We start from the raw sequence: 22,310 nt of genomic DNA on the forward strand, positions 1-22,310 counted from the left end.
TTTAAGCGTTTAAGAAACAGAAAATTAAATTTAGCCATTATTAAACATATTATTAAAAAAGTTTTAAAAAAAAAAGTTATTTAAACGAGAAAAAATTTGTTTTATGCATTGCTTTATAAAATTTCATTGCAAAGCCCTGAAAAGTATGCTATAGATTATGATATGTACTGTAAAGGAAAATAAATGCAAGGAAATTGATATGAGAAATCTTTCTTAGCATTGAAAAAGCAAATATTTCTATGTTTTGTTTTGCCTTTCACTTTTTTTCCATTTCTCTATGTTCACTTAATCTTATACTACTTGCCGTTTGAATTGATAGTGAAGTTAAATCTATGCAGTTTGATTGACTGCCATATCGATTTGATTTTGTTATCAGGAAACTTGCAGTTTCTGTGCAATGCTCCATCATTATTGCTAGTCAAGTTGCCAGCTTTATTCTAGGTAGTTTAACCACTAATAAATTTGAACAGGTGCTTGAATATCTAAAACCCACAGTCAGGCAGTCAGGCAGCCAGCCAAGCGGCAAGTTGTGCGCATAAATCAAAATGGTTTTCTAAACTACGCGACTTGCCGTGACATTCTCACAACGGGCGCCAAGCTAGGTGTGGGTGTTTGTGTGGGTATGGGGCATGAAGGATGCCAATGGCATGCCATTGACATAGGTGAATCTAGACCCTGGTCCTGAACCCTGGTGGTGGCTCATGTGTGAGCGGTGCCATTAAAAAACACAAAACAGCAACCACAAATATTTCCAGTGCTGGAAATGATGATGGCAGCGCATAAAACTTGTTGAATTATTTTCTTTCGTTCGCCATGAACGTGGCTGAAAGAAAATTCTTGTGCCGAAAAATTGAGATTTTTTTCCTCTTTGGTTTTTTTTTTTTTTATGATTATTGCAAATTAAAAAAGTTTACATTTCGAGCTTAACTATGTAAAACGTCGAGGCGCCGCAACGCACTCCACAGTGTCGGCCTGGAGTTGCAAACTCAACTATGTGAAAGCCAAGTATAAACGATTCGCAAAGTATTTTCAACAATTTGGCGTAAGCGCTTGCCTCGCAAATGTGAGTTAAAACTTACAACAAAAAACCAAACAAAAACCAAAAAACAGAAGAGAAAATCAGTAAGCATCATAGGCAGTTACACCTGTTTGTCCGCTGTCTCTCGTCCATCCCTGAGCTCTGCTTAACGAAGCGTGCAAGGAAATTAAATTCCATTTTTGCAGGTGGTCTGCTTGTGATTATGAAGCTCAAGGACTTGTCGGAAGTTCTTGTTGTTGCTGCTCTGGGTCTGTGTGGTCAGTCAGGTGTACAGTGAGCTCTATAAATGTGCGCACACTTAATGTTTATTAAAATAAAATTAGGAATTTCAGGCACGTTGACTTTTATGTCAATTCACTTTTTGCTGGCTCATTAGAAAAATTGACATGTTTGACATTTAAGTCTATGGCGAAATCCTTTTGAAGGCAGACAAAATGCCTGTATAGAGCAAAAGAAATGAAAGATAGCAAAATTAAAGAAAAGGAAAGCACGCGCCAAAAAGGAAACGTTCATTTTCCACTTGCTCGACAGAGAAATAGCAACAATAAACACACAAAAATAAAAAATAAAAAACCAGAAAGTCGGAAATTATCCTTTGACCTTTCGAGCCGAATTCCTTGATTGTTTTTCAAATCATTTATGTACATATATATATACGGAATTGCAAGCATTCATTTCAACATATATCAAATAAGACTTAAGACAGTTTTTCTAAAATAAGAGAAGGTTAAAAAGTCATCAGGTCTGGTTGAATTCTTTTAATGAGTTTGTCATGCATTGCATAGATTTTAATACCCCAGGTGAGAAAAGCAGTCTAGGGGGTTGCCTCAATTGTCTGGTTACTTATAATCAATTCACAATCGTCAAGCGATCTTAGTTAATTCTGTCTGTGGCCTTCTCCTTTGACACTTTTACGAGTGGGCAGTAAAAGGGTTTCAAGATTACCAAATGGAACCTCAATTAGAATGTACATCAAATAGGATAACAATATCGAGAAACCAAAATCTCCCCAGAAACGAAGCATCTACAAACGAAATTGATAAATTCGATTAAAATGACTAGACCAAACTTACCACATTGTAATCACTAAAATGGGTGCTGGTTCGTGTAATGCCCACATTAAGAACCACAAATAACATGTGGAAGATGTAAGCACAATACGAGAGTTTAGATAATGGCTGCCATAAAGGTAATGAGAGAAAACTGTTGGCAGGTCCACCATAGCCCTGCATACAGGCAAAGACTATCCAACAAAGACCCAATGGCCAAGCTATACGAGCAAGGGTTAAATGAAAGGCATCTACCAGGTAGGGGAGAACATTGACGATGCCATCGTAGGCGCTTATAGAAAAGACACAGGTCAAGAGCAGGCCCAAACTGATCAACCATCCCAGGCAAATAATAATGCGATGCAGTTCGAAGCTCTTGCCGCGATTAATGTGCAAGAAGTAGCCAAATAGTAATCCAATGAAGTATGGCGACGCTTGAGTGTGTGTGGCATAGTAGACCAATGTGAACGTGGTTCGATCATGTCTGTAAGAAAACTGAGTATTTTTGAACTTGCAATTCATGCATAATGGAAATACCAACTTACATTGAATAGTGCGCAAATGTTACTTCACAGAAAAGACATATGGCAAGTAGTATAATGAGCACCATTACACCAATAGCTGCTTTCTTACCCCATTTATAGAGGGCAATGAGCAGAGGAACTGAAACCACATAAAGTTGCATATCAGCGGCTAGATACCAAGTATGACTAAGACACTATGGGAAAATAAAATAAATTAGTTTAGTGGAAGATGTGGAAAACGAAGCTTCATACCAAATCTTTGGTGGCATAATTATGCACATACAACAAAGTCTTGTACCATGTCTTTTGACAATTTGAATAGTCCTCAAAGTATCCTGTGTAGAAAGGGCCATCACCCAGTAAGGGAAGAATCTTCATGTAGATTAGTATGGCAAAAGCCACGACTGGTGTGAGACGTAGATAACGATGCAGATACATCATGAGCACATTTACTTTTGCTTTAGATCTGCAGAATGAATTCTTTAATAAATCGTTAGCTAATTAGAATTGAAGGCACAATTACTTCTCCAACGTGCGCATGCCACCAAATATCAACAACAAGCCGGTGATAAAGAAAAAAGTATCCACAGAAAAAGTGCCCCGGGTAAAAATTGCACTAAATAACGTTTTATGCCACTGAAAATTTGGAAGTGGAGTTCAAGTTATGCTGATCAAGCCAGTTGGAAACTGCACTCACCTCCAATATATAATCTGAATTTTGATTGGGCAGATTAAAAGATATCATATAGTCATGGAAAAAGATCACCCAAATGAGGGACATGCAGCGCATGCCATGAAGGCAATCAATGACATTGGGATTTAGTTTGCCATCCACGAGCCGGAATAGAGAACGGGAACTCGCTCGAGCAGAGAACACTCCGATAAGTGCAGGTAATTCCTTGGTGTCCACACAATAATCGTATAATGTGGCCAAAAGAACAAGTAAAGCCATTATAGATAAAATTACACTAGAAAAGAATCAGGCTCGTTAGATTTCCAGGATCAGAATGTGATTATTGATATTTACATGGTGAATATAGTAAGACCATCAAAGGAGTTCTTCTCCGCCTTTCTGCAAGAGGTTTCATCTACCACTTGAATATCCTTACTAAGCTCTTGACCAAGTAGTTGATTAATAAACCCACGAAGCAATGTGTCCATGTTAGCCGCCGAACATGAGGATGGAAAGCAAACTGCAGTCTTCACATCTAGTGCACTTGATCCAAGCAACAAACTTCCAACAGGAACATCCGCAAAGCAGTACTTGCCGGTTACTCGGTGACTAGACGTAATCTCTTGGTTTATATTCACACATTCGTCATAGTTGCCCAGATCCATGTAGTTTCCATAGAGTACTCCAGATGGCAGCGAACCCCAAGAGTCAATCACTGATGTAAATACACAAGGATATTATCAATTCAAACTTTCGCTGATGAGTCCTTCGAACTTACTTCTCATGGCCCATATTTCGCCCGAGGATAGGCCCTCGGTTACCAATGCAAAATCAGCAATGCACTCTTCACCTTCCTTAGTCAGTCTCAAGTTAGAGGCCTGAGTTGTGACATTCTGTAAATAATCGACAAATTCCAGTGCCAACTCCCGCAATTTAATCATATCCCGATAGTTTGTGGGAAATTTGACTTTTTTTGCGAGACTTGCAGAGGCCGTTGCGACCGTGATCCATAAAAATACAGCGCCAAATATTTCAAAGTTCTTCATGGTTCGCTTTAGTTAATAGCTTTCGACTAAATAAAGAAAATTCAACTAACCATCAATTTATATACGTTGCCCGGGTTCCCCAATCACCTCAAGTGGGTGGGATAAGAATTTTACGGACAAGCAAACCGTTCTCGTGTTTGCGATAAGTTGTTATTATTTTTGTAGCATGGTCAAAGAGGTATTAACCGATATGTGTCACTGTTTGGCTATCTGGCACTCTGTCTAGTTAATATGAAATATGTTTGAATAAGAAGTGGATAATTTAGATTTGAAATATTTAGAATGAAAGGTACATAGTTATCATTTGCAAGCGATCAATATTTATTGGACAAGCTTTACCTCTCATAATTTGCAGAGTATTAAGACTTGGCTGTTGTAGAACTACATTCTTTCTTTATTATCAATTTAATCTAAAACACTTACAAAGTTAGAGACTACTTACAATAGATCACTTAGAAATGTTTACTGTAAGTTTTTTCATATTTTTTGCACCTTATACATATGTATTGCTTGCCATTTAAACGAATTGAGTCAGTCAATCTCAAATTGGAGTCATTTTTTTTCACAATACGACTTTCCCATCAAACAAATCCCCTGTAGTTTTTAAATTATCAGTATGTTTAATATTATTGCGAAATAATATTCTTATCAATATGTTAGGAAAACCCACTATTCAGCATGTCCGGTTAGAAGATGAGTGAATTGCCCATGGTAATCAGTTGGTTTTCTGATAAGCAAATATTGGATCTGACATCGCTCGTGCCAAATTTTAAATAACCTAGGTCTATTTATTTGACTGTGGTAATCTAATCTATTATTTGTTTGCCAAGTTGGTCGATATTGTGATTAGAAAAGTACATCGCACCAAGAAAAGGCTCGGTTGACCCAGGCAGTTCTGATGACGAGATTGATTTCTTTAAAAAAAGGGGTTTGGGCATTTCTAAATTTTGTTTTATCAGCTTTCCTCTTGTTAATTCCATACACATATATTAATCATTTGTTGTTTGCAAGTTTGTTTGTTCTTTATAGACTTTGAAATGTTAAGAGATAGGTTAGTCATATCTTTAGGAGCTTTTTTTTACATTTGACAATCAATTGTTGTTGCTACAAACATTTGGGAATTCAGAAAGTTATCTTTGTTGTAAAGAACGTAATTTTTGTGAAAGTCCACTACATAACAAATGTTTGTGTTACAATTTATAATAGAGAAATGAATTTTTTGCAGTGTAATTCAATCAATATTTTTTAAAGATGTTCATCAGTTTTCCTTTTGAAAAGCGAAATATCTGATGAAAATTTTTAATACCCCCTGCAAGGGTATAGAAATATGCGTGGCTTGGAATTTTATATTTTCTTGTCCTTTGCGTTTCCTTGGGTTTTTCTTTCATTGAGGAATTGATTAAAAAACCATTGTCAAGACATGAGCTGGCAGACGATGTGGCTTAAGCTGCATCTTGGGAAATATGTAAGTATGTGTCAGTTTTGTGTATATAAAATGTGTATATATATGTATATGCTTTGATCTATGTATGCCTGGTTGGTTGGTATTAACGTGATGTGACCCAGACAAGCACATACTCCTACTCATATTGGTTTTATAGAAGGAACTTGTAAAAGAATTCGATGCTTTAATCCGACCTACAATACGGTTTTTTGTCTTTCTTCTTTGAAGTGAAGCTTTTTCGTCTCTCGTTCACTCTCCACGCTTGAATAGGCCAGAACAAGAACTGAGATTCAATGCGCTTGATGGAAGGATGTTGGCTTCTGTGTTCTGTAGTGTGTCGTGTTGCGTTGCGTTCCTTTGAGTGTATTTTAGTGTCATATTATGGTAATTCGTGTCTTCAACGACAATAAGAGGCAACATGTGGCTCTATGCTGGCAATGGGTCTTGTCTGTTTGTGTTCATGGGTTTAACAAGTTGCAACAAGAGTATGAAATAATACTTAATGAATAAATCAATTGGTCTGCGTCTGTATATTGGGTGTTTGAGCCATAGCAGCTGCTCTACTCTTGAGTCATTCATTACCGACAACAATCTGATTACCGTTGATAAGTTGTCCTTGTGCTATGGTTAATATGGTTTGCATTTAACCCCTCCTATATACATAGGTCTTTAACTTCATGCATTTCCTTTAATTTGCTATAGAAAGAACAGCCTCTGGTGGTTATTGCAAAGTTATTAAATTTCACAGATAGCCAAAATTCTAATCAATATTTTCCTGAGGAAGAAAGTTTAAGGATATTCCAGCATCCAGTTGAAAATCACATGTATGTATAAAGTACAACTCATTGAGGTTATATTTCTGGAATACACCTTCTTATACTTGCCACATTCACTGCCCATCAAAAAGGATAATTGCTTTTATGAATTGTCTTTGTTGCGGTTGTATTTAATTGACAGCTGTTGAAATTTGTGTTGCTGTCGGGTTCTTTTACGCTGTATCAGTTACTAGGTAACCTGTTGAGTTGAAGTACATAAGCTAGAAGGTTGAAATTGATTTAACGGGGACATTCTGCAGGCTGACTCTCTGTTCAGCTGTCTAACCTTATTTGCTATTTCTTGTTGGCCGTAATGCAATAAAGCTTGGCAATGGAAGAAACAAGTTTATTGCATCTTGGTATTGCGTTCGAATGGGCTACCACTACTGCGTGGTGGTGCATCAGGAAGCTTCTTTGATTTCATTGAGTTAATCAATTGATTTCATCTTTTACCTACCGGAGCGTTGGCAACCTGTTGCAAGCTTGGCAGTGCCTTGCCGCAATGTAATTTACTATTATTGATTTCCATTTGAATGCTTGATTTGACTTTTATTGCATTCTATATACGTATGTACATATATTTGATTTGATAAGGCTTGATAATTGCACAATGCCAGGGAATAGGAAAATTGACTTTCCAGTAAAGTTATATTTCTTTTGCTGGACCTCTAGGACTTTTTTCTGTTTAACTAATAAAAGAATTGTTAATTGAGTCTTATTTAATATGTTGCTTCATCGATTTGCCAATTTGCAGTTGAAAATCCACACGGACATGGAATTTAATGTATAGTTGTGTATATATGCCAAACGCCATAGCCCATTAAAAGCAATTTGTGTGTTGGTCAGTTTTTGCGGTCGGACACTTTACAGCAAATCAATGAACCACAAGCACACCCTGTCCTCCTCTCCACTGTCGGGCGATTCGGGCAATGGAAGGAAGTGAAATTTTATTAGCGCAAAATGATTTCATGTGCCAAATATTTGGCAAAATTGACGCTGACCGCCATTTCTCGTTGCGCTCGCCGGCTGTCCCAAATGGCATTGCTAATGGCCAACGTTCGGTGTGTTTTACGATATACCGATACAACATTAACGGGGCGTATGCGCAATCTGCGTTGTCATGCTGGACACGGATACGCTGCGGAGTTATGGCATCGCCAGCGGACTTTCTGAGTCTGAGTTGGGTTTAAGTGCACTTTGGCCTTAATCTGGGATAGTATGTGTGTGTGTGTGTGCATTTAATGACCACTTATCGATGAGTGACGATAAAAAGAGCTAAATAAATCATTAAGTCCAACAAAATGTTGACCAAAAGTATTAAATTTAAGTTTGCCAATGAAAATTCCAGAAATTGCATAACTTTTTCTTGCAAGTTGATATTTTTAATGCTATTCTACGATATCCTTTGATATGATTGGGTAATTAATCTGAAAACCTTTTACTTGCTTCTTTTTGCAGGCATTTGGTACAACAGTGACCACCGCGATTGGGTACGCGTTGCCGGACGATAGTACCCATTGTACCCTGTTAAAGGGTTGAGACCATCATCACTGCGCAAATCATCCTCCGCCAGCAGTAGCAGTATTAACAACGCTTGCCCCCCGCCGCCGCCCACACCTCACCAATTGATTAGCAGTGCTGCTAAATCCGCTCCACATCAGCACCAGCAAACCCAGCACAGACGCAGTAGCTGCTCCAGTCACACCAGCACCACCGGTACCAGTCACGTGGACAATTTGGCCACGAAACCGGCGATCAATTTGCTTGGAAATCACTTGCAGCTGCAAGTTAACTACTTTGAATTCCCGCCCGCCACTCGAACTGCTGCGCCGGCTCAGCGTCAGCATCAGCTGCTTTTGGCCAATAACTGTTCCACCACAGCCTCATCACCGTGTCTGAACTGTAATTTTTGTCAAACAGGATCTGCGGGCAATCCAAATTCCCATAGCAACTCAAACTCCAACGCTAGATATAATTCGGCAGTTGCGAAAGCGGCTGCATCCACAGCCTGTGCATTGCTTGCTACGTGCCACGTGTCCAGCAATTCGCCTCGACGACAACAGGAAGAACCGCAAACCACAAGCATGGGCCGACGAGAAATAAAACGCTCCAATACCAGTGGCTCCACCACCAGATCCTATGACAGTGGAAGCGGTAAGTGAAAGCAAAAGTGAATGTGAAAGTAGATTAAAGCCGCACTCACACACAGACACTCACACTGACACACACACACGTGGCCAGTAAGTACATAAGTGCAAAACTCTTGAGGCATACAAAAATTCAAAGTAGGTAAGTGGGCGTGGAAGTGGGCATGGCATTACAAATGACCACAACATAATCGCCTTATGTACTGTAAATACCATGGGAAATGACATTAGGCTGGCAAATTAACTCAACCGAGATTTGTTGTCAAGTTGCCTGTCCCTGTCTGTGAAGGGAATTACCAAAAATACCTTCTTCACCAAGCTAAGAACTAGGTCATTGAGTGAGCGAACGTAAAAAGGCAGATTAAAAGGAAATGCTAAACAGAAACTGGCCAAAAATAAAGAATTTCCTTGCATTTTGATTTCAGCTCATCCATTTATTCCACTTATTAAAAAACATTATCAATTACTTTGTGTTTATTTTAATTTAATTAAAAGACACAATCAATCCCCATTCACATTATTTAGGTAAAGAAAAAATATAACGACTAGATTCATATTTTTTTGTTTTTCGTTTCATTCAATTCAATTTTAGATTAATAGAAAAAACCACACACAGAAAGCAAGTAGAGCGAGACACAAGCCACAACAATGTGGATGAGTATGTAGATTAGACTGGTTCTTTTCCTGTTTTATTTGCACATTTTTTATGATTTTGTTTTGAAATACTAAACTTGCCCTGGAGGCAAGATGTATTGAAATGATATCACTCATACGACAAGTGTTCAGAGAGAAAACATTCAATTGCAAGTTCCTTTGTCTAATCCAACTTTCACTTTAACTTCTTTGACACAGAGAAATGTGTAACTTCTTGTATAAAAATAATAAATATTATGCCTCGGTTGGTCCTTGCATTAAAAGGCCAGTCTAATATGAATATACACACATACATATGTAGTTATGGCTGTGCGTTGCATAAGTAGGAAAGGGCTTGTCTGCATTACTTAACTCATTAAGCTTAATTGTAAATGCATATACACGGACTTAAAAGCTTTACTGGTCTCATCGTCTGTCAGCCACTTGAAAGGCGGTAGTAAGGAACATGCACATGCAAACATTTTAAAACACACACACACTCACACGCACTAATACACATACATCCAGATAAAGTTAAATGCATTTAGACTAGGAGCAGGCAGCTATGATATTGGCAAAACTCTGCTCACACTTTTGCACCACAAAGCAATCGTAGAGTGTGTCAAGTCGAGTCTTGAAACGGCAACAAATGGTTGCAGCACGATAACAGGAGCTGCCAGCCATAGGTCCAGACTCTTCGGGATATTGTAGAGAATCTGGAAAACGGCAAGAAAAGGCATCAGGTTGCCTAGTGAGTGGGAGAAATACGTTTCAGCAGTTGTGGCTTTGTAAGGACTTACCATCTCGAAATGTTGGTCGTGCCACCGGGGCAGAGGCAGCTCCAGCAAAAACTGGCTGTGGCGGTTCCTGTAGCTCTCCGTCGAAACCAAAGAGGCCCGCACCCACTGCAATTAAGAGGTGTCAGCAGGTGAACTTGTGTGCAATAGTGAGATGTGGGGCAATGAATTGTGTTGTGCAAGAGCGAATGAAAGACCATCACCAACACCAACACCAAAAAGTAGAAGCGTAATAAATAACTGACTTAAACTAGACTAGACACTACAGCTGATGGCTGAAATTACAGAATATAACACCAATTAAACATTTGCCTTAATTAATCCTCACATGGGCATGCAATTATGTGTAGGTGCAACATGGCCTCAGGTTTCACCATTACATCTCATCCTTGCCCCGAGAAGAAACTGATAATTTGTTATGGCAAACAATATGCGCACTTCGATTGCAGTTGGAATCAGTTTGTGTAATTAAAGGATATGTTAAACTTATTGGCCAGTTGCCAACTAGTTAATGGAATGCTGTTGCCCAATGCTGGCTCTACACTAATTGCAATTGAATTGAACATGGATTGCGAATGGGATAATTAGAATTGTGATTGCAAATTGTGATGCAGTATGTTTGAAATTTGAAGCCATTGATTGTGGGCTTACCAATTTAAGCTAATGATGAATGGTTATGAATATTTGTAATAAAAGGAAGATTATTGGCTTATTTTTTAAACTTAACTAATGAATAAAGCAATTAGTAGTGGCAGATAAAGCAAACACCAACAAAACATTTATTCTATTCAAAAGCAAAATATTAAAATTTATGTACACAGATTTGTTTCACTTTGTTTTTGGTTTTTTATTAAAAAGTTTTGTTGTTTTGTTTTTTGGGAAATCTTATTGTCTAGAAAATAAATAAATAGAATGAAAAGCTGAAAATACTTTTCGGTAAACTTTTGCTTAGGAGAACGTATTCGTGACGAAAGCGATCGTACCATCGCGTATTGTCTCATCAGCACACGGATTGACCCCCCAGAAGGCGCCATGGCAATTGAAATCCTCGAAGCAAGCGTATCGTATCTTCGTACTGCCCCGCGAGCAGCAATTGACAATTGCCCACACACAATTGGAGACCCTGGGTGAAGTGTTAACCGCCGGTGATCGTGTGGTTGGTGCTGTTGTTGTTTGCCATGGTCTTTGTTGTTGGGGACGACCATTACTGGGATTTCCTGTTAGGTAACAATAATGGGTATTAGGTTAAGATATAGCGATAGAGAGAGCGAAGGAGATATTGGATTTTGATTTTAGGCAAAGCATTTGTTAATCACAAATAGAAGGAATGAATTTTCGCAGGCAGGGTAGAAGAAAATTTATAATTAACATTTACCTTTTACACTGTTGGGTTGCCTTGATGGACTTGCGCCCCAAATTGGACGTGGTTCTGGGAATTAAGGTAATTTCGATGAGTTTTGTTTGATTTGTGTATATTCAATTTTAAGTTCTCTTACCTTCTGGCGTTTCTGGCGGTGACCAGGATGTGGATGGCCTTTGAGGCGGACTCTGAGGAATTCTGCTAGAATCAGGTATTTGATTTGATTGAGGTCGAGGTTGGTCAAAGACTGAGAAATCTGCATCGGCTGGATTTGAATTGTGATGCAAGGGATTGGAAACATCTACATCAAGACGGCTGCCTATGTCAATTGGTCCTTCGGTTGTTTGCGGTTTAATATCCCATTGGGGCAGCTTGCCGGTTTTTTTTGGTGGCTTGCCAGCAACTGGTACTCTGTTTCTTTGATAAAAGTTAGTAATCTTTAGCAGCAACGTTTAAGAGGTAAACATACCTTTGGAATGGATAATTAGTCAGTGGTGGCAGATAAGCATTAGAAATCGGAGCCTGATAGTAATACGACGAGTACGGCGTTGTGTAGAAGTTACCTGTCCTCCAGGCAATCGCTTGACGACGCTGACGACTGCGATACTTCTTGGGGTGCTTCTGCAGTAATTCCTCCTTGCTTGGCACAACATCATCGATTATAATGGGCGTATCGGGCAGCGTGTCAAACTGAAGTCTCGGCTCATCCACAATTACTCGATGATGACGCATATGTCTGTGTTTCTTAGGATGCACCGTGGTTGGGGGTATCATTCTTTTTTGGGATCTAGGCAAGGAATTTCACTTAAAACACAATACTGTGCATCATAAATCTCTGCTTACCATAATCTTCACTGACAAAATCCTCTTTGTACATAACAATGGGATGATCCTCATGCATTACGCCATTAATCAACTTTACATGATGAATCTATGTTGAAAATTAATACAAGTTATTTGGGTTAATGCAATTTAGCTGGCTCTTTACTTTTACCTCTATATTATCAGCATTGGGTGGAAGAACAGCATCATCCTCGGTCGGTTGGCTACAGTTTGCTTGGGCCCCCAACAGGACCACGGCCAGAGCTAATGTCAATAATGGAAGTTTAGTTCGATTCATCACCGTCACTTTTGTGTTGCTTTATGGTTTTCCTTTTCTTTTACTTTTTAAATCTGCAATGGTCAGCAGGGAAAGAATACACATTAGCTGTTGGTCAATTTTTATTTGGTAGTTCAATCTCAATTACTTGACCTCGCTGGATGACCTAACGCAGTAACGGACACACTTAAACACCTACACTCCCACTTACTCTCATATAGACACACACACACACACACAGACAAGCCACTCGAAGAAACTTGAAAAGTTGCAAATTTTGTTGCGGTTTTTCTTTTGGCTTTTGGCCACATTGGGTTTTGGGTCTGAGATCGGGTTAAGTTTGGTTTGGTTTCGGTTTGTTTTAAATTAGACATCAAGTTCAATTTTTCTTTGGCTTTTGTTGCATGTTTTGTTCTGCGGCCAACTTTTGAATTACTTTCTTTTCCGTTTTGTTTTATTCTCATCATTGCAAAAGTTGCCAGCCATAACCCAAAGTGGCATAGCTCGTATAAAACTTTCAATTAAACACACAGCAAATTGGAAAACAACAAAAAATAAAACTGTTTTGATATGGTTTGAGACACACTTGCAATAAAGCATTTTGAATTACCCCAAAATTTAGAGCAAATCGTATTGAATTAAATGTTAAAAAAAGCAAGTGAAATAATTTACCTTTAATAATTAAATATATGTAGATTCAAAGTTCAATCGGTAAACTTTAAAAATTTAAAACAATTTTAATATCAAGAACTTGTAAAATTCTTTAGACTTTTCGTTTCGTTCGATCAGTTGAGACTAAAGCAATTGCTCTTCATGCTGTTCCTTTTAAGTAAAAGCAACCTCATTTGCTCAGATGGTGTATGATAAATAGAATGTTCAAGAATTCATTGTTGGCGTCAGCTATACTCTACAAAATGACGCTTCATTAAGGCTATGGCTATGAACTGCACTTTTAACACTCTTAAAAATACATTACATTACATTCATTACATTAAAATCTAAATATTAGCCTGGTCCTTAGATATAATTCAAACCTTTAACATATAAATCTATAATATTTAAGCTTGGGTATATATTTATGTTATCTACTTGGTCGGATATATTATTTACCCTTTCTCCGTTGCTTATTGCTGTAGTATAAATGGTCAAAGTAATTCTGTCTGAAATGCTTTGACATGCTTTCTGTTATTTTTAATTATATATATCTTTACGTATTTTCTGATAATTCTTAAGCATTTTAAGCTGTAACATGTTGGTTGCCATTGTGTCATATACATAGGTGTTCTAATTGTCATTTATTTCAGTTTGTGATAAGACTTCGGCAAGTTTTTGTTTGTAACTCGATTACGTACATACTTCATTCAAAAAACAACTGCCACAATGAGTCACAATTTTTCAATGAAAATATGATTCTAAATAATATCAAATGATAAAAATGAGAGATAAAAATATATATTGGTGATGTATTTCTTATTCATCATTTAGGTGATTCCACACCTCAATATTAAGTTTGTGACGTATAATGATGTAGGTGTTTGACTTGGAACTAGAATGATTAATAGGTGAACATTTTCTGAGCTTAAAACACTTAAATACATCATTAAAATTTATGCCACTGATCACTGTGACAATCAATCTGTAAGACCAGCTGATTTATTAATGTTGAACTGATTGAATTTGCTATTCAAAAATGCTTCGTTTCTGAAACCAAGCTGACTTACTCGTAGACAGAAAAAATATCAACTAGAAGGCAAATTACTAAAATAGGTCTCTATGAATATAGATGCATTTTTTTTTGTATGAGTTCTGAGAAATTTTGCAGACGCAATTGACATATTACTTTATTTGTTTTTTACTTTCAGTGAATTGTTTTTATTTTCTTGGTCAGGCATTCAGTTCTATTTTTAAAAAATTTAAAAAAAAAATTTTTTTTTTTTTGTGTTCTGGGGGCTTGCCAAAATTTTAATTAGTGACTAAAGCCAATGTCGACCACATGTCTGCCAATAGGACTAAATGTGAGTGAGACAGTGGTGGACATTTTGTGATTTCCAACAACTGTAAAAGTTACTCGAAAGGACAACCAATTAGTGCTAATAAGGTATTACACATGAATCTGACAAGATTCGTTTGAGAACAGAAACAAATCAGACAGAGAAAATACATTTGTACAATTTCAAAATGGGAAACTCTGTTAAGGCTAATGAATTATTTGGCCATGTGTACATAACCCACTTACATATAGATATACGTACTTGTGGTTTTTACTAAAATAAATATTTAATAATTGAAAACTTCTGAGAATTTTAATTTCATTTACACATAATAATTTCGAGAAAAAAACATAAACATAAACTATTTACAATTTTCACATAGGAATTTTTGCATTGATTGCGAAATGTTGATATAAATATGTTGGAAACGAGCAAAAGCAAATGAAATAAAATAAATTGCCAAAATACATTTCCCTTCCTGTTGCACTTGATGCCCATAAAAATATGCTAACATTTTGCTGATGCGCTTAGACATATGTATGTATGTATGTATGTATGGGTGTGTTTCCGTTTGTATTGGTGGTCTGTCCCCGCTATTTATAGTCCATCATATATCACACACACACACACACAGACTGGCAATCAGTCAGCTGAACCACAAGTAACCCTGCTCATTGAAGTTGAAAATATATATTTTGAGGCAGAACAACAACAACAACGACAACGAAAAAAAACTCTCTTGATTTTGTTCCCTTGCCACCATTTTGGTTGTGAATAGCCAGCGGAAATTGTAAGTTTGTTTGGGGGAATAACCTCAATTTGTTGCAACAAAACGAAAAGAAAAAAAAAATGTTGTAAGTAAATTGGAGATCCGACTGTGAGATACCGTGCGAAATAGCAATTAAGACAATTATCGTGGTGTTTATTCAAAAAATTATACATACATATATATGTGTTAGATATAGTTTGCTTAGTTTTAATTCTGGGCACAGCATTTCTAGTCCGTCCATAAGTAAGTCAAAGGGATTGAGTTTGATTCAACTCAAATATATTGTATTTTTTTCCTGGCCCCATCAGGAACAGGGCAGCGTGCCACAAGTGGCAGCTGACTGAATTTTCATCGAAAGAAGCATAAAAAAAGGTAGGGAATAAAAAGGAAATAAAGCAAAAACAAAAAAACAACAGATAATGATTTGGCTCATATGAAAAAACTTTATGAATAAAATGTTCAGCTCTCACATCTCTTTCTCTGTCTCTCTCTCTCTCTCTCTCCCTCTCTGTCTGCCTGTCTTTCTTACTTGTTGTATTATCTGTATATCTGCTTTTATTTATTTTTTTTGCTTCCTTTGGCCAACTGCTGATAGAATTGGCATTAAATATTAAATTTTAATATTCAGATGCAGCTGCCCAAATAACCAAAAAATTCATTCGGCAAATTAAATTGCAAAAGCATTTCGAAATAGCTTTGGCTTTTGATCGATAAAGAATATTTTCATACGAAATTAATTAAATTTTGGGTCAGGGTCAGTCGTAGACAGTAGTAGAGAGCAGTAAAATCATATTTCGACAAAAATTCGAACAAAGTAATCGAGATTACTTTTCATTTGCAAAAGAATTGTTGGTTGATTCTTTTAATTGAATTTGTCAGGTGGCACAAGAAGAGGAGGGAAACTAGTCCATAAATGGTCACTGAAATATAATTGTGGTTCTTTCGGTTTTGTGGGGTTAACCCAATTGGGTTTGCCATTCAAATGCATTCAATATATCCATTAGTTGGAATGCAATTCTCTATTATTCATCACACAAACTGTGGGTTAATTTCAATTTAGATAATTATTTGTCAATTCAAACCGCATTGCAACTGAATTGCAAAAAATATTTATTCCAGTGATGAGCGCGTGAGAAAATTTCAATTTGAGGTGTTGGAACTATCCAAATTATTAGAAGTTATTATAAATTTGCTACAAGCTAAACACACACACACACACAAAACATTACTTAAGATAAACACCGATTACAACTCATTAGAAAGTTATCGACAACGGACAGAAAGAGTCTAACAAGAAAATGCAATTTAGTCTTCGGCCATCACAGTGAACTTCATGGATTTGTTCATCGTTAGCTCTGGGCTATTGGCCGCCTGTTGTCGGCGTTTCACATTCATGTGGCCATTTAGCTGGCAATTTGTGGAGAGGAGCCCAAAAAGACGACGTGGCCAGCCAAGCGTGGCATAGCGCCCACCTGCCGCATAAAAACTAGTACACAAGGGTCGTCAAGTCCTGCAGCATTGTTGATGATGGCCAGTTAGTACACAACGGCCAAACACTCATAAAGTGACTCGGCAATCACGTTTAATACGCGAGTTTCAATCTTTTGTTCGTCACCTGAACAAACAGCCACAAAAAAAAGGAAAAAATCATTCATTTTGGCAATATTTCCAAAGCTCTTCTAATTGATATGGAAATTTTGTGTCGAATAGCGGTGAAAACTCATCAAAGTTAAAAAGGAAAACCGTTTATTGCAAATGTGATTAAAGACAAACAGGTAGCATAGGAGACGGGCCAAAAGCAAAAGAAAAGTAAACAATGCAGCGAGGTAAGCATCTGCCTGGTCCATATTGATTGCGGCTGTGTCTGATCTACATCAGATTTTTTATGGTACTTGGCCAAATAGACAAAGTGTATTAGTCAAATTGATGAAATTTTTTTTGAAGGTTACGAAGCCTTAAACTCTTGGCCAAGAAGATATAAAGAAAATGGAATGTTAGTGTTGATTAAGATGGGTTTGCAATAACTAAAAACATAAAAACAGCATTAAAAACTTCTTAAGGGAACTCCTTGTGATTGTTTTGCATTTTTCTTAGCTAATAACCATCTGTTAATAGTCTGTTGGCACACTTTCTAGTTCTATTCATGGACAACATAATGTATTGAATTTTTTTTTTCCTGAAAATATTTGTTTATTATTTTGTGTAGTGCAATAAATAGGTCATTGAAATATATCTAAATTGGTTTCTAATATATTGCATACGCAAAATAAGACTCATAATTTTCAATAATATTGCCAAAGTAATGAAGATGAACAAGATTTCAGCAGTAAAAAAGTTGCTAATTAAATTGATGACTAGTAGAAAAGTGACTTTATGTTTATGTATGTATTAACTTTAAGCCAATTGTGTCACATAGTTTCCGTAAGATAAATGCCAAACTAAACGACATTGCATTTTTATTTTATTAGATGAATTATTTCATTATGTGCTTAAAATGTCTGGGGAATAGAACTAACTACTCGTTCACCTTTTTTGTCTGTTGCAAATTCGCTTCTTAAATACACATAAAATGCGTTTTTGTTGCAAAAATTATTATTATGCAATCTCTGTGTAGCAAGACCAAGAATGATGCGTGATGTGAATACCATTTGAGTTTCTCCCAGTTTTTAATTGGCTTATAATGTCAACAGGCAATGGCTGTGGGACACAAAAGGCATAGTTATCCGTGTTATCCCTGCTGTTTGCTCTGTTCTATTCATGTGTCAAAAGTGTCAACGTCAGCTCACGTAGTTTCGAGCAGCTAGCACCCGGAATGCAAATGCAAATCACAAGTTCCTGCGACTGCAGCCACATTCAATACATTGGCCTGAGCCATGTCCAGGTCCTGGGCCTGGGCCTGCGTCCGGGGGTGGGTCTGGGAATCTGGGGCCAAGGCCTGGACACGGTTTTGCATAATTGAGACGTTTTTTCCTGAATACGAACACAAAATCAATGCCAGATGTAATTAAGCTTTTAATGTTTTTCTTTTGCTTTGGACTATTGCAAAAACGAAAATGGAAAATAGCAATGATCTGATTAAGAGAAAGGGCAACAGTTACAATTGTTGCGAATAGAGAGGCTGTATTCGTTACACGTAGAGCATAATGCGATTTTGCTGCCATCCAATGGGGCGTATGCGTAACGGGTAAAGCAAATGGCCATGGCCAGAATGCACTCAGTTTCATATGCAGTTTACAGTAACATATTTTCCTTTTTCATAGTTTTGGGCTTTGTTCTCGCTATTGTTATGTTTTCACACTGCCATTTCTCGATTTTCATTGTTTTGCCTGTTGTTTTTGTGAGTGTGTGTGTGTGTGTACCCAAGATTCTGATCTGACTCCCAGGCATTTGCCCTGCAGGCCAAATACTACCAACTTTTCTTATTATTTTGTAAAAATGAAAAACACATACAAACACCACACACACACACACACACACGAACTTGGCAAAGTGGGGCAGCAACAAAACCAGAAGAGAGAAACAATGCAAACAAATGGAATATGGTTTGTTTTTGAAAGCAGCTTGAGGAAACACTGCGAATGTGTTCCGCTTGATAAGTAACATTCGTCTAATAGATTATTTACAGAGACCGAGAAGGAGACCGAGATGTGTAAATATGTCTATACAAACTGTAAATGAACAAATACAAATTTCAAGCTCAAAGTAACAAATTAATCGACTTCAAGTATAGCAAATGAAATTCATAGTTGAAATAAACTAAAGTGTTAAAAAGTTAAATAAATAATAACAATGGAAATAAAAGAACTATTCTTTGAAAAATATTAATAGGCCTCCCAACAAACGAAAGGAGTTGTATTTAAGATATAGCAATTGTTGTAAGAAAGAGTTTTTTGAGAGAATTTTATGGCTACAAATTATTCTTTATGTCTGTAAATTGTCGACTATTTCTTTTATGCGTTTTTCAAATTGGTCATTTCTGCCAGATGTCATATACCTCCGGGTAAATGCAACACGGAAAAGCGATCATAAACAACAATTTCAAAAAGTTGCATCAGGTTATTTCTTCTTTTCATCTGTAGATGGTTTGGTTCATTTTTCTATACCCTGTATTTCTATTAAATAAAGTGAAATGGGTTTGGTTAAATGTAAAGGTAAAGAATTTTAATTCTTCTGGTTATCAGTTCTTAATTAAATTACCTTTTTTTGTTACTTTATAGAAGTAAACTTTGAGTAGGGTAACGACAAGTCGAAACTCGAACCTAATGTAAAAATGTATTTCCTTTTTGTCCGCTCTTGTGCTCGTATATACAGTTCCCCAGTGTTGCATCTATCCCAGCTGTCATTGTGCTTTGTGTCTCCTGCACTGATGAAAATAACCAACACCAAAACAGAAGCAGAAACAGAAACAGACACAGAAACAAAAACATAAAACGGAAACAACAAAGACCAAGAATGACACATAGAACTTCATTCCAAATGCTGTACGAGACTGTGTAACGAGGGACATCAAAAGAGGGCAACTTTTGCTATGTGACAGCAGACCCACCAACCTCAAAAACAACGAAGCGAAACGAAAAGAGACAGCAATAACAAAAGCAACATGTTAAAAGCACAACAAGTGCCAGAATAGTTGGCAATCTATCTATGGGGGACTGGTTGGTGGAGTACCAACTGCGGCTGGATATGGTGGGCATCAAAAAGGTGGCTTACCATTTTCAAGTGGTGCCAAAGTTGAAGCAGCCACTTGGCTATTCGGCCACTTTTCCTGTAGTTCTAATTGCAAAAGTTGCCCAAAATGCTGAAAAACCAACGAAATTATATGCAGTACTTAGTACTTTCGTCAGACCATCACCATCACCATCACCATCACCATCACCATCATCAGCATCAGCATAAGCATCAAGGAGTAAAGGAAACTAATTTCTTACCAAAAGAGAAGCATAAATATTGTTGTTGAGCAGTTTAAAGTAGAACGCTGTGGCTGGCTGGGTGACTGTTAGCTGGCGGGGGGGTGGGGGAATGTAATGAGAGTAGATGCCACTCCAAGGCGTCTCTTTTGAAATATTAGTGAAAATAGATTACCAGCAGCAGTAGCAGCAGCAGGCTTCAGTAGTAAGTAGCCTTGGGATAAGAAAGGTAATTGTGCCTGAAATGGCGGCAGCAGGTATGGCTTTAATGCCATTGCCAATTTGGCTTAATTGTCATGTCAACGCGTTGGACAACGCGGCGTATGATAAATGCCCGTTGGCGTTGTAAATAGGCGAGCAGCTGTTGTGCTTTATATTTAAGAGACAAATGGAGAGTCTCTTTTGAATTCACATTCAGTTGTTGTGTGTGACTTAACAGTCATCTAACCATAAGTAAATCGCCGTTCTCACATTTTCTCTGTTGTGTTTAAGAGGATAAAAACCAAATCGCTGGCACATGAGCACAGAACGAATGAATAGCTAATGCAAACTAGCTAAATTTCTCTTCCACACTCTCTTCCTGTGTTGCTGCTATCTCGTTTTCGCTTCCATTATTGTGCTTTTGTCGAATTTGATTACAAAATGCATAATATCCTTGGCTGGTGGCTGGGCAGCTTGTGGATGCCGACGACCGCACAACGAGAAACGCACAATTGACAGCTAAATTGTCTGTCAATTTGTCTCGCTAGCTGAATGCGTTATCCTGTGCTCCTCGACGGGTGTTGGAGCATTGTTTGGTTTGCCTGACAGATGTTGTTGGTGCTTGCTAAAGTGCGCCAATATTAGCGTTGGATGTTGCAAGCCATCCAGCAAAATTCTATCCATACATAGACACATGTCTGTATAAGCGTACGCGTTTATGTGTGTGTGTGTGTGCTACTAACTGTCAAACTGTGGCTTCAATTGGATGGTTGTCTCCTACCCGTTTCCTTTTTATTTGCCATCTCTTTTTTTCCCTTTTTTTTTTTTTTTTTTTTTGTTTGTGGCAATGGTGAGAGGCAGGAATGGAGGGGAAATGTCAAAAGTTCAAATGTAGGCACAACTAACCAACTAAAATAGATTCAGATTCTCTGACTACAATCTTCATGTTTGTCTCCGTCTCCGTTTCCGACTGCGTATCCCATTCCGCTTGCCTTTCTATCATCATCTTCTGTCTCCGTCTCCGTCTCCATCTCCATCTCCATCAGCATCTCAGTTTCTGTCTCATGTGTGTGCCTTTCGTGTCTATCGCTTCGTTTGCTCTATGTTTGTGCACGTCTATTTGAGTTGCCTGTTGGGCCTACCATCAAGGACAAGAAGGACCCAAGGATTTTCAGTTTACACATATGCGTGTCTCAATCTGCCTATGTGTGTGTGTGTGTGTGTGTATGTGTTTGTATTTGCTCAACTGTGGCGTTGGCAGCATTTTCTTGAATAATGCAAAAATAGTAGCATCAAATAACGGCACCAAAAGTGACTTAAAGTTTTAATGAAAATGCCAAGCTCAAGCAAACATCAACAGGAACACCCAACCACCCACACACACACAAACACTCATAGCCCTCCAGAGTGCCACACAAATACAGTTACATTAAATATTAAGTGACTTTATAACACGGCCCAGAGTGCACATTGAATTTCCAAAATAACGACAGCCCACTAACATTAAATTTAACTTGCTTCAGAATTTCAAATATTAATTCAATTTGGCACAGCAAACTAAACAACTACAATAAGAAGAACAACAACAACCAAAGACAAGATTGCGAACACATAGAACTACTTAATTGAGCCATTTAAACATTTGTCAAATGCACCATCAGAGTTTCCTACGTTAGCCACAAACTCTGGCCCATCTCAATGAGATCTCTGACCGATAAGCCAGACAGTTGTAGCTACAAATGTATAGCAAACTGTCAAGATGCCAATTGTACCACACAAGACTGCATTGCAAATGTTTGTGGCTTCTACCTGTTAG

The 22,310-nt window shown here is 37.6% G+C and overlaps 2 protein-coding genes and 1 long non-coding RNA gene across 6 annotated transcripts in view; 1 reads left to right on the top strand and 2 right to left on the bottom strand.

The window, feature by feature from the left end:
- Nucleotides 1–22,310, top strand: part of LOC137585415 (uncharacterized) — a 42,556-nt gene that overhangs the window by 9,200 nt on the left and 11,046 nt on the right. The window contains exon 2 of one of the 2 annotated variants that reach the window (XM_068301185.1): nt 8,049–8,744. In XM_068301185.1, coding sequence (XP_068157286.1) covers nt 8,675–8,744 — 70 coding nt within the window. In that variant the 5' untranslated portion in view covers nt 8,049–8,674. Of the gene's footprint in view, nt 1–8,048; nt 8,745–17,187; nt 17,213–22,310 lie in introns of those variants that run through there. The other variant, XM_068301186.1, reaches the window with a different exon arrangement.
- Nucleotides 2,045–2,727, bottom strand: LOC137585749 (uncharacterized). Its single transcript, XR_011033633.1, has 3 exons — nt 2,634–2,727; nt 2,113–2,572; nt 2,045–2,063 (listed from the first exon to the last, which is right to left on the bottom strand). It is a non-coding gene; the product is annotated as an uncharacterized lncRNA (long non-coding RNA).
- On the bottom strand, nt 9,151–12,305 carry hdly (hadley). 3 transcript variants are annotated; one of them, XM_068299620.1, is made up of 5 exons: nt 11,997–12,305; nt 11,664–11,938; nt 11,543–11,596; nt 10,171–10,275; nt 9,151–10,086 (listed from the first exon to the last, which is right to left on the bottom strand). In XM_068299620.1, exons 1-5 carry the CDS (start codon nt 12,299–12,301, stop codon nt 9,920–9,922), a joined length of 906 nt encoding a protein of 301 aa, XP_068155721.1. In that variant the 5' UTR covers nt 12,302–12,305; the 3' UTR covers nt 9,151–9,919. The 3 variants fall into 3 exon arrangements, with proteins under 3 accessions (XP_068155721.1, XP_068155719.1, XP_068155720.1); XM_068299618.1 differs by having other exon boundaries at nt 11,664–11,944; XM_068299619.1 differs by lacking the exons at nt 9,151–10,086; nt 10,171–10,275 and adding an exon at nt 10,990–11,384 and having other exon boundaries at nt 11,664–11,944.

The sequence above is a fragment of the Drosophila tropicalis genome, unplaced genomic scaffold (assembly GCF_018151085.1).
Source record: "Drosophila tropicalis isolate 14030-0801.00 unplaced genomic scaffold, ASM1815108v1 contig_878, whole genome shotgun sequence".
Taxonomy (NCBI): Eukaryota; Metazoa; Arthropoda; class Insecta; order Diptera; family Drosophilidae; genus Drosophila; species Drosophila tropicalis.

Coding starts and splice junctions, on each gene's coding strand:
- hdly (XM_068299618.1), bottom strand. CDS start 12,301: ATGATACCCCCAACCACGGTGCATCCTAAGAAACACAGACATATGCGT. Junction 11,945..11,996: donor ACTAATTATCCATTCCAAAG/GTATGTTTACCT, acceptor CTTTTATCAAAG/AAACAGAGTACCAGTTGCTG. Junction 10,276..11,542: donor GCAACCCAACAGTGTAAAAG/GTAAATGTTAAT, acceptor TCTTAATTGCAG/TGGGTGCGGGCCTCTTTGGT.